Raw genomic sequence first — 14,077 nt, forward strand, 5'->3', positions numbered from 1 at the left:
ATTAAGATTTAAAATCTAAAAGCTCTCTCTAAAAACTAAATAAGTTCACTTTAAAACCTTTAAATGGCTACAGTTTCTATACTTTAAATTTACGACGCCAACTAGCGCTTACTCAATCATGCGTTGAAATTATCAGCTGACAAAAAAAACGTGTTTCTATACTGTTTTTGATCTGTTGTTTATTTATTTTTGTTGCTTAACACGCCTGATTTCTAAATAAATGAATAATAATGAAGGTCGGTATAATTGGTTTCGGTCATTTGGGCCAATATTTAGTTAACTTCGTGCAAGAGAAAGGGCATCTATACGATCTTGAATTGGATTTCGTTTGGAATCGTTCTCCTGAGAAAATCAATCTAGAGAATAAATTTATCTTAAAAGATCTTGAGGACCTAAAAGAGAAAACTCCGGATCTGATAGTCGAAGTTGCACATCCTAACATTATCAAAGAGTATGGCAGTTTCTTTTTGTCAATTGCAAACCTGATGATTGGTTCCCCAACTGCTTTGTCCAATGCTGACTTAGAAAAAGAGTTGGGTGATGCAGCTACAAAGTACAAAAGGGGAATTTATATTCCTTCTGGGGCATTCTGGGGAGCTCAGGACATCCAGAAAATGGCTGATAGTGGTAGTTTGTCCGGGTTAAAAGTAACCATGAAAAAGCACCCCAGTGCATTTAAAGTACATGGAAATTTAAAGGTGTTGAATGAAAGTCTTGTGGATAATTCAGAAGCTCAATCTTTGGTGCTGTACGAAGGCCCGGTAAGGGATTTATGCCCACTTGCTCCTAACAATGTCAATACAATGGCAGCAGCTGCAATTGCTGGACATAATTTAGGATTTTATGGAGTTGTTGGGTGTTTGGTTTCAGACAAAAAGCTCAAGGGATGGCATGTGGTGGAAGTAGAGGCAACTGGTGCTACTATGTCGAATGGTAATACCTTTACAGTGAACACTATTCGGAAAAATCCTTCAAGTGTTGGGGTCGTTACTGGAAGTGCCACCTTTGCTTCTTTTTCTAACAGCTTAAGAATGGCTCGCAACCAAGGTGTCGGTGTACATCTTTGTTGAGATGCATAGCATACATATAGGGTGTTGTAGGCTTGGCTTATCTTTTTTAAAAAGTGCTTGTAACATTTAAACATAAAGGTGCTTATACTAATCATTTTACACAAGTTTTGACTATTAGTGCAATCTGTTTCTTCAAGAATTATACACTGCTGCTTTTTTAATCACCTCTGCTTTTGTAACTAACCCATGTACAGATTTTGATTTATTAATGCTACAATATGCAATTGCCACTGATTAACTATGCAAAGGACCCTTTTTAATAAATATAAAAGCTATATTGGGTAAAATGAAGCATTTTTCTGTGAAAAAGAACCAATATTTTTCTTCTTACCAGTGTTATATCATGTTTATTAAACATCCATGCATTTTAAAAAAGGAAATATTAAAACAACCATCTGTCATTGTTTTTGACAAACCTGTTTTGGCAATTTGGTAACGTTTTTAGGTAGAATTTAGTTTTGTACAAGCCAAACCATACTGCAGAAATGTACAACCAAATACAACACCTAGTAGTTAAGAATGAGGAGCAACATCTAATGCACAGTAGTTTTTTCTACACAACGGCTTGATGTCGCAATTTATACAAAGCACCAAGGGGGGCGAGGGCAGCTTTTTACAGTAAGTACATCAAGACACAACACAAAAAAATGCGATTTATGTATAAAAAAAGAACACAAAAATAACAGTGAATGAACATGTATGTTTTTACATCTACAAACTTTGTACATGGTAGTTAGTATCCTTTACAAAAGAACTTTACATGGCTGGCATAACTAAGCAACTTATATATACAGTAAAAAAAGCGTTGTATGTACAATGTAGTTCGTGAGATGCTTTCAGGGTGGTTTTACCTTGTCGTCTGTGAATTTTAAATGGATAAATCTTGTCATAAGTACAAGCTTTTCTATGCGCAAAATTGGACACTTTGTAAAACGGGGGTCAGTGTCCAAAGAAATATATATATATACATTAGTGCAGAACCCGAAGAAGTAACACAAAAAAGAAAAAAAAGCATGATGTATGTACAAAGAGTGAGATCAAAAATCTCTGACGAAACAAAAAATCAACAAAAAGTCTCAACTATTTTGGTCAAAACAAACAACAATTTCACCACTATAGTTCAATAACACACTTAAAAGGATTATCGTTTTCCCAAGTCTAGATTAGGGTTTGAGTATTTTGAAGGCTGACCAGTTAGCTGGGAAACGGGTGGAAACTGTGATTGTCGCAAGTCCTCGCGACTAAACCACTGAAGCAAAGGATTGTTAAATTGCGAGCCGGTTCCGGCATCTATAGGGGGTTGGCGGGAGTTGCCTAAAACCAAAATTCAAAAAATAACAAATAATTTACATAAAAGCATTTAATCATGAAATTAATACTTACTCAGCCTCATGTTTTGTGCACTTTGTTGTAACTTTGACAAGTCGTGTTGTGCAGCCATCTGCTGTTTCTGCAGCGCAGTGGCAAGCGCTTGCTGCTGTGCTGCGTAGAGCTGCTGTTGTTGCATTTGCAAGATTAGAGCAGGGTGAAGGGGTTGTCCCCCAGGACCTGCATGCATCATATGGGGCATAGGATTCCTTATCCCAGATGGTAACATATGTTGAGCAAGATTAGGGGTTACAAGGTGGGGTACTAGTGCAGGGGATATTATCGAAGGGTGAATGGACATTATATTTTGGGGTAAAACTCTGTGGGTTGAAGCCGGTTGGCCCAGATTTGCACTCTGGCGATAAATTGCTGACGCTGCATTGTTAAGTAGCATATTGTCTGTGTATGTTGCCATTGTGTTAGGCGCTTGTTCGTTCATGAACAAAGAGTTTTGACTTTTTGCCAGGTTTGCCGACGACATTTGCCTGATGTCACGGCCAGTCATCGAGTTACCCAGATTTGCCATATTCGGCATGGAAGAGTTCTTAGGAATGACCGGTCTCGAACCAATGCCATTGTTTTCAGATATCTTGACTTCTCTTCTGAGCTCTAACAGCTTATCAATATCTTTCTGGGTGTACTGATTCTGTACCATCGAGATCACCATTTCTTGTTGCTCAACAGTCAACTGCTTTAACTGTTCTTCAGTCACGCCAGCCTTGGCGAGCATTTGAGCAATGATCAAAGCACTTTCGTGTTGATGGAAATTTTTTAAGTTATTCATTTGGTGTGCAGCAATATTTGACGTTGATTTTGGTTTCATGGTTTCGTTTAACAAACCCGCTGGCGCAGACTGCAGTCGTTTAAGTTTCTGTAGTTTTTCTTCGAGCGATTGCTGGTCACCATACTGGTTTGGATTTTGTTGGCTTGAGCCACTTGAATACAAACGCTCTAGCTCTGGGTTGGTGTTAACTACTTTTGGGTCTTCCTTTTTCTTGCCTGCAAGTTTCGCTGCCAAAGATGCAGTTGCAGCTGCACGTTCTTCAATAACACCTTAAATGTTAACAAAGTCAGAAAACTTAATACTACATTAATACAAAAGATCAACATACCATTTGAAAGACTGAACTTGTTTTGTTGACCACCTTGCGAATCTGATAACATCTATAATTTAAAACAAATAAAAAAATATTACCAACTGTATAGAAATTACATAAAAACTACTCCTGAATTTAGAGTGTGTTAAACCTGGTTTCTGTTCATGTACATGGAGTCTTGGCCCTGGAATTGCCCCTTTCCTGTGTGCTTTTGCTGTTCAATTTGCCTAAACAATATGTTAATTGGTATAACAATATTTAACAAATAAACTAAACTTAGTTAGTATTCAGATATACCTTAACTTTAGGTCGTAAGCATCTTTCTGTTTTTCAAGTTGTAGTTTGATACTGTTAGATTGGCCTTTGTTGAACGAATCAGAAGCACTCTCAATAGAAGATAGATTAAAACCTAGCACAAAAAATAGAAAACCAATATGGTTAACCCAAACCAAAAAACGTGACAAGCTTTAAAATTCATAAAATCAAAAATTAAAAACATTTATAGAACTATACTATTAAATAAACTATTTTTAATTGGTGAGTATAAAGTATTTGGTTAAGAAAATTCTTACAAGAGGATGTAGAATTTTTATTTTGAGATGAATTCATGATAGACTGTTGCAAGGCCTGCATCTTTTGGTTCTGAATATGAAAAAATATTATTTTTTTATAGTTTACCAATCCCATAAAAATGTTTATAAAATATTTGTCTAAAAATAAGCAACTCTTATATTAAACAAAAACTAGTACATACACTTTGTTGTTAAAAAAAAACTAATACGGTTTCTAACACAACAAACCAATTTACAAAGTTTAATTTAAAAATAAAAATTCAACCCACCCTTTGCTCTAGCTGTTCCTTTACTTGATCTGTTTTCCGAATTGACATTATCAGTCGGTTGAAAGCGTCGGTCCCATGCAAGTCAGATGTTCCTGCCGATTTCTGTATCAGTTTCAAATCCGAACTGCTTGAAACCGAGTTGCTGATATCTAGATATATATTAAAGTTATTTAAATATTTCTACAATATTTTATGTTGTGTGACATAGATAACTAAGTTTTATGATGATAAAACTTAATATGTTATTACCAGTTGGGGTTGGTATTTCACGCGATGGAGCAACATTTTCTTCTGGCAATTCGTTTAAAAGGGCATCAACATCTAAAAAAAAGAAAACATAAAAAAATTTAAAACTGTCAATTTGATTTGATGCAAAGTATAATAATTATGTTAAACTAAAAAAAAAATGAGACACTGGTAACTTATATAAAAATGAGTAGTCATAACATTTTCAGTAGTTTCTTTATCTTAATTAAATATAAAGTATGGTGGCATTTTTTTTCCAAACTGAAGATGTATCAAAACATCATTTATAATATTCACTATTAACATCAACTAAAAAAATTGTCTTAGATAACTAATGCAATAAATTTACCCTTATTTTGTATTTCGTCGATGTTATTGTTGAACCAATGACTGAATCGACTTTTAGAGCTTTGTTCATCGTCGTTTTCTTCATTCTTTAAAACAAATAAACAATTACAATTACAAATGTTATCAAGTTTCAATATAATAAGGACAAACTATAATAAAAAACAGATGGTCACAATAATATTGCTTTAATCGGATAAAAGTAAATAAATATTAATAAAACGCTGAGAAAAATGTAGACTAACTTGTAGTTTAAGGATATAGTCATATGGGAACATGGTTTATTACCCAATTCAATCTCAAATTACCAGTGTTATATTACTTAACCATGTGCTATTATTTGTTTACATAGGTTTGCCTAACTGCTAAAAGCTTACCAAAAGCTGCTTTCAAAAAAGCTGCTTTTCTGCTTTAATATTAGTGATAATCAAACTTACTTAGGCGTTTTTTAGGACAACTTCAAGTTTTTTTAATGTGAAAATAATGGTAGCGTGGTGCAGTGGGTGCAAGAACACTTTCTACACCACCTCGAGGTCGTCACTTTAATTCCCACTGCTCTCATGCTGTAGCGAACTTCTGCTGAGACAGCACTTAATCAGCAGCATAAATATTGGGCAATTATAATCAATAATATCCCAAACTGCCAAAGGCAACTCGAGACTGGGTCGGAGTAACTGATGTTACTCTATGTATAGGTCGCACATTCAACCTTTCCACATCGAGGATAAAGATATATACAAAAAAATGATTTTAAGATTATAAAATTTACCTCATTTTGTTCAGATGCTTGTTGTGTATTGTTATCTGTCGAATTTTTATCTACAAATTTTAATAACGTTTGTTTTGTTATAAGTATTAGTAAATTAAAAAAAATTGTCATGTTTTTATAAATTTTCGCTTAAAACACATCTAAAATGTTTTTTTTTCTAAAAAGTTACCATTTTTGTTCTCCAAGTCAATTTGTTGAATTTTTTGAGCATTTTGTTGTTTTTGGTCTGGTAAGTTTTTCGGGGGTTCAATAATTTCCGCTTCCAAATCTGCCAACTCTTTGAACACTGAAAAATTTAATATTTACAACATAAAAAACTTAACCTTTGCCTTTTGAGCTACTATGTTTCTGTTAAGTAATAAACGAAAATGTAGAACCTAAACTAGTACATCACTAAAAAATAACACAATTAAAACAAAAAGGATTTTGTGGTAACCAATTTACTTTACCTGGTGCACTTTGTTTTTCTGGGTTGTCGACGTTTTTGTTTTTATTTTTTCGCTCAGGAACATCGTCCATGGGAATTTCTCCTCCCATCCAGCTGAAATCATCAGGCTCGTTTTCAAAACCTGTAAAAATAAAAAAAAAACTGTAATTTAAAGAGGGCTATTCTATTTTGTTGTGCGATTATTGGGAGTAGGCTTTATTATATAGGATTTTTTTAACAACATTTCTACAGCGATGACAAATTTTATGTAATTTTATTCTAATATTAAAAACTTGATCACAAACATTATTTTTTTTCTTGTCATATTGGTAAATTTTTTACACATGAGTACGTATATTCAGATATTTTAAATAGTGAGTAAGCATTGTTGGGTACTGCTATCCACTAACTTAGCTTTACAAATTATATTTTTAACTCTGAGTGTTTAAAAAATCAAGTGCATGTAAATAAAGACCATGACCTGAAAAAGGGCCTTAAGTACACCACACAGGGTAGACAACAAGAAACATTTTAAATTATTCATCAATATGTCGTATGTAATTTAGATGTCCAATAAAGTTATGCAATGGATTATTTTACAGTACACCAAAACATTTCAAGTAGTTTTAGGTATATAGAATCTGTTTGGATTATAGTTAGTTATGTATGTTTTTGTTTTATTATAAATTACAATAGTTGACCATGCAACATTCTATTGAAAAATATTATTAATCTATGACCAAAGATACTGAAATCAAAATAAAGATTAGGTAATTAATGACTAATAAATAACTATCAGTTTGTTGTGTCTATTAAGCCATAACTAAAGTGTAAATATTTTAAAGAAAGAAGTAAAGTAATATATTAATATCACATATTTTTCCAGCACCTTAAAATACTTAGGTTATATATATATATTTTTATCTATTTTTGGGGAGTTACCTGCTAATTCAATTGTGTCCGATTGTGAGTTGGGTCCGTAGCTGATCCATTCTGGTTCTTCCTCTTCGTAAACTCCTCCTTTTTTACCTGACATTGAGTGTCCTCCTCGGGATGAGGAGTAGTCTCCATCATACTGTCTTCTAGGATTCTTTAAGAATTTAAAAAAATATAAAATAAACACTTTTAAAAATTAAAACCATAACATGAGTAAAAATTATAAAAAAAATAATTTTTAATCAAATAATTTAAAATTAATTTTTTTAAAACCTTTTATTATTAATTTGGAATGACCCAAAAATATATTTTAAAAAATTAAACATTAAATTATTTTAAAGTAAAATACCTGTAGTTAAGAAGACATTGTTTTAAAATCAATACAAATGTGGCCGAATTCGTTAGCAAGCACACCACAAAAATCAATAAAAAATTCAAATGAATAAAATAAGAAATTTACCAGTGGCGTGTATTTCTTGTATTCGTTCCTCGATTTGCGCGAAAAAGAATTATCGCTTTTGTCAAAACCCCTCTTGTCGTAATCTCTACCAGTCCTAAAAATAAAAACGTAATTGACCTAAAGATACATTTTGTTAAAGAAATATTGTAAGTTGGTATTTTGAAATATAGTTTAAATTATTTAAAAGGGGATTTTTATTTTTATGACAAGCATTATCGCCCTAAGTATGGTGATTTATACTCAAAAATTAATAAAATGTGGGTAATACTCTCTAGGTTAAAGGGCAAGGTTATTTTGTTAACTTAAAAATATGTTAAAATTTACCAGTCATTATTGTCAGGTTGTAGGGAGTGAAATCTCTTTAGTTGGTGAGGTTGAGAATCGGGTTCTAAAGATTGCTGACGAATTACTGTTACTCCCCGTTCTGTATCATATAAACAAACATTAAAAAGACTCTCAATATTGAATTTTTTCTTATATATAATTTAAAAAAGAATTTTCACATGCATAGGTGTTAAAATTTAAGTAGGAATTTTTTTTTTTTGTATATCTTTATCCTCGATGTGGGAAAGTCGAATGCGCGACTCAAACATAGAGTTACATCAGTTACACCCTCCCAGTCTCAAGTTGCCTGTGGCAGTTTGGGATATTATAGATTATAATTGCGCGATAATTAGGCTGCTAAGTGCTGACTCAGCAGAAGTTCGTACCGTTTATAGCGCCTTACTCAAGTTCTCTACAGCATAAGATCAGTGGGGATTGAACCCATGACCCCAGGTGTGGTGTAGCTAGTGTTCTTACCACTACACCACGCTGCCGGTTCGAATCATAACATAGGGTCAGATTATATGGTTACCAGTAATTTTTAGGTTTGATGGTAGTGGTCTGTTAAATGTCGGAGCAGAGCTGGTGACTGGTTTTTCTTTGGTGGCAACATGGCAACCACCCTGAAAACTCCTCCGTTGTGGACCTAAAACCACGTTGCTGTCGACAGACAAATCTTCGCTGTCGAGTCTTCTTCGTCTACCCTCTACTACTAAAGGTAAAACATTTTTTTAAAGTTTTAGCAGAATTGGTAAGTTATTTTAGCAGAATTTGTTAAAAAGTTAAACAAGCTTTTTCATTGTAAAGACATATTGAAAAGGCCTATAGATAATAATACATAAATTTAATAAAAAAATAGCTTAAGACGGAGTCGGAAATTTTGTTAAATAGGCCTAAGGGTGAATATAATAGACTAAATGGCATTTAGAAAAATCTATATCACAAACAATAAGAGTACACCAACTTACTGTTACTTAGATCCCTAGGTGCACTGAAAGTAGGGGAAAGGGATCGATGCCATTTTTCCGGATCCCAAAGATTGTCCTCACTTGAAAAATAACCCAAAATGTAAAATACATATTAACAAATTCTAATCTTACATTAACAATTATTTAAGTCGTACAAAAAAAACAGACTTCCCATTTAAACATAATGTAATTTTTTGTTATCATATATACGCCAAAAACAAAAAGAAACAATAACAAGTATTAATTAACATGATTTTAAAGGATGTTTTTGTTGGTTTAAATCAAATCTAACTTTATATTTATTTAAACATAAATAGCTTCTTATTTAGCAATACCATAACATTACAACATTTTAATTGGTTTTAAACAAATACTTACTTAAAGTAATCTGGCAAAAGACAATCAGGTCGCACATGGCAAGGTGGATTTTTAGCCAATATTATCAAATGATCCTTAAAAAAAAAAGAAAAAAAAAAAATTATTAGGTAGCCTATATATTAAATTGTTTAATAATTATTTAACATTAATGTGGGTAGAATGAATTTACAGTCTGATGAATATCTTAAAATAGCTAACTGTGAATAACCTAACTTAGTTTAAAATTTCATTTGTCAGTTCTGATAGATAAATTAATCCAAATGATTAATCTATAAATTGTTTTTTGGCTTAACAACAGTTATTTACACTATTTAATCAATAGGGCTAAGGTAGTGAAAACAAACCCAGATCCTAATGCTGTATATATCTTAAAACTTAAAGAATTACAAGCAAAAATGCCAATTGAAAGTTACCAAAAAGTTGTGCTTAAACATATATATACATATGCCTGAGGGGATTGAACCCACGACCTCATGGTGGTGTAGCAAGTGTTCTTACCACTACACCATGCTGCCAGTACTACACCACGCTGCCGGTAATAAATATAAAAACATATATGATATATATAAAAACATTTCACAAATTTGAAATACAACTTTACACAGTCGGAATTATTTTATACACATAACACTAGACAGATTTACCTTTGAGTAAGTTACTCTTGTTGAATCATTTTTTCCTTCCGTATCTGAGCTCGAGTCAACACACAAAATTTTCTTAAGATTAATACTGTCCTGTTCCATAATTTTCTACCAAAAAAACAAAATAAATTGCATACCAATACTCTAATAGTAATTTCTGAATTACAGCAATACATTAAACTTAAATTACAGGGATGTTATTAACAAAAAGCAGACGCATAAACGAAACAACGATCCAAATTCAAAATAAAAAATTAACAGCTTTGTCTCGCCTTAATATAAATATAATATTTCTTTAACTGGTATAATTTACGCATTAAAATTTATTACGTGGAAAATTTGAAAGAAACGTAACTAATTATCTGATAATCAAAGTATAAGAACGTAAATTCTAATAACAAATCATAAAAAACTCCATTTTTTCAACAAAATGTTGTAATGCAACAATGGTTATAATCGATTTACGATTTATAAATTATGTTTTTCAATTTTAAAAACATTTTAAATAGAATTAAAAAAATGTTGTTAATTGCACAAAAATCATCTATGTAAAAGTAGGAAACTTAATATTTTCAACTAGATAATAAACTAGTGGCTTAAATCTAGCCCAAGTTAAAAAAAGTATGCATACGACTTAATCGTTAATTTATAGGTATCCCCGTTTAAAGTAAGAAGACACCCGTTTGAAATAAAGGTTATTTATTTAAAACGTTTTAAAAAAATTGTTACTACATTATTATAATTCATAAAATAATTGTTTAAAAAAATAGAATAAAAATATGTTAAATAGATTAATATGAACGATAAATAGATTTAGTTTTTAAAGTTATAATATTAATCCAAAATAAAAATATAACTTAGTTTACCTAAAAAGTAGCCTAAAAAAGTAAATCTAACAGTAACCTTCTTGTTAATCTATAGATTACATGAGTGGTTTCATCAGAATAGCCTGAATACAGCCTAACTAATGCATAAATGTAAAAATACGGTATGTTTTAAAAAATTGTATAATGTATATTTTTTTAATTTTTAGAAAAATTGTAATTTTAAAAAGTAGAAGTAGAACATGTATAACCTGTGTTTATTTATTTTAAAATATCTGTTGATTAAAATAGTCTGTTAGTAAAACTTGAATTAAAGTTTTTTATAGAATAGGGATTAAAGTTTATTTATCAAGTACTGGGTACGGTTAGAGAGGAAATATTTTATTTGCATTTAAATATTATCAAAATTTTTTTTACCTAAACATTGCAGTCCTACATTTTATAGATGTTTGTTTTTTAAATATAACTATAAGGATACTAGGCTATGTATATACCCTATTTTAAATAAATATATATTTTTTAACTTAAGTTTTTTGTTAAGATGGTGTTTTTTTTAAGATAGTGTACAGCAGTACAAATTTTTATAGTTTTGTATTTTATATTAAAACTAAGTTATGTAATGGAATATAAAATTAAGTTTTTTTTTTAATTTATTAAATAGCCTAAAAAATTTTCTTAAAAAAAGTTAAATGATGATATAATTCTGAGATACTTATTCAGTTTTAGTTTTATTTTTAAATATTTAAAAATTATGCATGTGCCTAAGGTAATATAACTTCTATTGTTCAAATGGAACAAAATGTATTTTTTTTTAATTTTTGTTGGTTTAATTAAAGTAAACATAATATTTGAACTGCGATACAAAAATTTTAAACGTTATAAAGCAAATGTTTAATTAAATAAAGTTTTTAACATTTATGCTATATATACAAAATATTAGAAAAAATGAATATTAGAAAAAAAGTTTCTATATATATATACAAAATATTAAAAAAAAATTCCAACATTTATGCTATTAATACAAAACAAAATATTAGTGTGCACTACTTTAAAGCAATATCAGAAAACTTATTAATTATATGCCAACTCACTGAAACAATAAAATTATTGATTTTTTTACTGCTAGAAAATGTTAATATAAGATAAAAAAAACTTTAAAGTAATATTATATAACAAGAATAATTTTATTCTTTTATGTTCGTTTTTTTTCTTCCTTTTTTTAATTTTTGGCAAAATTTTACACATTTATTTGAGCTAATAGATTTACACTTGATTAACAGTAACAAGAATATCTAAATACGATTGCATTCAGAAAAGATTTGTTTAAAAATCATTTTATTCATGTAGATAACAATGTCTAGTCTAATAGTTTAAATAGGCAAATGGCCAGAAGCACATGTTTTCTTTTTTTGCGTTTGCATGTCATTTTTTTTAATTGGATGCATAACTTAATTTTATCCATGGCCTAAACAGAAAAAGGCACCATTCATATAGGAACTGTTATGATTTTAAATGTTTGATGTTTAAAAGTTTACTTGTTCTTAATTATTCAAAATGAGGGGGGACAAATTTGTCAATTGGTTGACAATTCAGAGCTTCCATGCATTGGATTTTAATATCAAGTTTTCTAACAATATCAGATACATGATTTTGTATTTTCCACATTTCAATGCCAGATAGCATATCATTGAGGCGATCTCTTACAGCCATGATTGTTGGACGCTCTACTTCATTTTGTTCCCAACAATTCTCCATTTCACTTTGTAGTAGATCCACGATCTCAATATCCTTCTTTACTGAAGATAAGTTAGCTTTTAGTTTTTCAACTTCTTCTAAATCAGGCCTTCCTCCTATTTTAACATCTTCTAAATATGCATCTACCTTTGTTTTTTTAAAAGGGTAATTTCTTGTAAGTATCATGTATACCATCATTGCAAAACTGTAGACATCCATTGATTTGCTTACTTTTATAGTTGGATTTTTTAGTGCTTCAGGAGCTAAATATACTTTAGTGTGGGTTTTGCTGTACTGACTAGCATTTGTGGAAGACTCCTCTGTACAAGTCTCAAAATTGGCTCCACCAAAATCTGATATTTTGCATGTTAAATCACCAGTAAGAAGGATGTTATCAACTTTTAAGTCACCATGGGTAACTCTTTGATATGTTGCTATGTTGTGCATGTATGCTATTCCGTTTGATATATCAGATACAAACCTTAACCCAACAGATGGTGCAATAAATTGAACTTTATCTTTTTGATGTAAAAGAAGAGTTTTCAGGTCACCACCAAGCATGTATTCCATAATAATTCCAGCTGATCTTGGCCATGTTGTATAACCAATTACTCTTAAGACATTAATATGGGTTGATAGTTGTAACATTCGGCATTCGTTTCTAATTCTATAGATTTTTGTAACAAAACATTTCAAAAATTATCAAACAATGGTGATACAGTTTGTCATTACTTATAAAATAAATTAGCAATTTTTATTTATAATATTAATTTTTTTAATGCTATTTATTAATTTTAACCTTAGTTTTAAATAAGTTACGTTTTATGGGTATTATTTGACGATTTTTTTGAACCAGAAACTTGAATGCACTTAACAGCAACAGCACCCCAGGCTTTATTATAGGCAAGACGAACACAACCATATGTTCCACTTCCCAATTTACCTGTATCTCCAGTTACACACTCTATTTGCGTAGGACTGTAATATGTTACTAGTTCTTCCTAAGATTATAACCGATATTTGTTAAAAATTATGTGGCAAAAAAAATTAATAATAGTAATATCTGCTGGTTTTACCTTAATTATTTTTTCTTTTTCGTTTTGAAGGGTTTCATTTTTTTTGTCTAAATCTTGGGCAACCTAGAAAAATATTTAATTATATTTATAGTATTATTGAATAAAGATTGAAAACATTTTTAATTAAATTTTTAGCTTGTAATTTGCATAATCTTTAAAAATTTATTAAAGATGCGAATTAATCTAAAAAATAATTTATAAAGTTTCATAAAATATATTTTGAAGTTTACTATCAAAAGTCCACTTTTACTACTAGAAGTTATAAAAAAATGGAGGGAGTACAAATTAAGTAGCCAAGTCTTTTTCTGCACAAGGTTATTTGTAAAAAGTTAAGTTTGTATAAACTTTACAATTTTTTCTTGTTCTAAGTTTGATTTAAGTTGTTGAACTTGAATTTGAAGGACAGAATTTTGTGTGGTCAGCTTATCACAAGTCTAATAGATTTAAAAATAATCTGTTAATTTTTTTTACCTGGTGTAAAATTTTAAAAACTTCTAAAAAAAATTGTACTCTGCAGAACAATGTTACTCTGTGTTTCAGTCTGGAAAATAGGGCAGCTGCACGCATGAGATT

General features: G+C 30.4%; 2 protein-coding genes across 3 annotated transcripts; one reads left to right on the forward strand and one right to left on the reverse strand.

Annotated features, from left to right (window-relative positions):
• The first annotated feature begins 169 nt into the window (after positions 1-169).
• On the forward strand, positions 170-1,474 carry LOC145755115 (aspartate dehydrogenase domain-containing protein-like). The gene has a single exon (XM_082571326.1). The coding sequence runs from the start codon at positions 231-233 to the stop codon at positions 1,068-1,070; it is 840 nt and encodes a 279-aa protein (XP_082427452.1). The 5' UTR covers positions 170-230; the 3' UTR covers positions 1,071-1,474.
• Positions 1,312-10,005, reverse strand: LOC145754530 (uncharacterized). Of its 2 annotated transcripts, none has more exons than XM_082570592.1 (19): positions 9,874-10,005; positions 9,230-9,303; positions 8,852-8,931; positions 8,416-8,592; positions 7,884-7,983; positions 7,560-7,653; positions 7,106-7,253; positions 6,186-6,305; positions 5,906-6,022; positions 5,737-5,786; positions 4,972-5,056; positions 4,626-4,697; positions 4,377-4,525; positions 4,108-4,177; positions 3,833-3,944; positions 3,687-3,762; positions 3,551-3,602; positions 2,454-3,491; positions 1,312-2,384 (listed from the first exon to the last, which is right to left on the reverse strand). In XM_082570592.1, the coding sequence occupies exons 1-19, from the start codon at positions 9,970-9,972 to the stop codon at positions 2,212-2,214; spliced, it is 2,886 nt and encodes a 961-aa protein (XP_082426718.1). In that variant the 5' UTR covers positions 9,973-10,005; the 3' UTR covers positions 1,312-2,211. The 2 variants fall into 2 exon arrangements, with proteins under 2 accessions (XP_082426718.1, XP_082426717.1); XM_082570591.1 differs by having other exon boundaries at positions 8,416-8,595.
• Between the last annotated feature and the right edge of the window lie 4,072 nt (positions 10,006-14,077).

The sequence above is a fragment of the Corella eumyota genome, chromosome 6 (genome assembly GCF_963082875.1).
Source record: "Corella eumyota chromosome 6, kaCorEumy4.1, whole genome shotgun sequence".
Classification (NCBI taxonomy): Eukaryota; Metazoa; Chordata; class Ascidiacea; order Phlebobranchia; family Corellidae; genus Corella; species Corella eumyota.

Coding starts and splice junctions, on each gene's coding strand:
- LOC145755115 (XM_082571326.1), top strand. CDS start 231: ATGAAGGTCGGTATAATTGGTTTCGGTCATTTGGGCCAATATTTAGTT.
- LOC145754530 (XM_082570591.1), bottom strand. CDS start 9,972: ATGGAACAGGACAGTATTAATCTTAAGAAAATTTTGTGTGTTGACTCG. Junction 7,984..8,415: donor ATCAAACCTAAAAATTACTG/GTAACCATATAA, acceptor TATATGATACAG/AACGGGGAGTAACAGTAATT. Junction 6,023..6,185: donor AGAAAAACAAAGTGCACCAG/GTAAAGTAAATT, acceptor TAAATTTTTCAG/TGTTCAAAGAGTTGGCAGAT.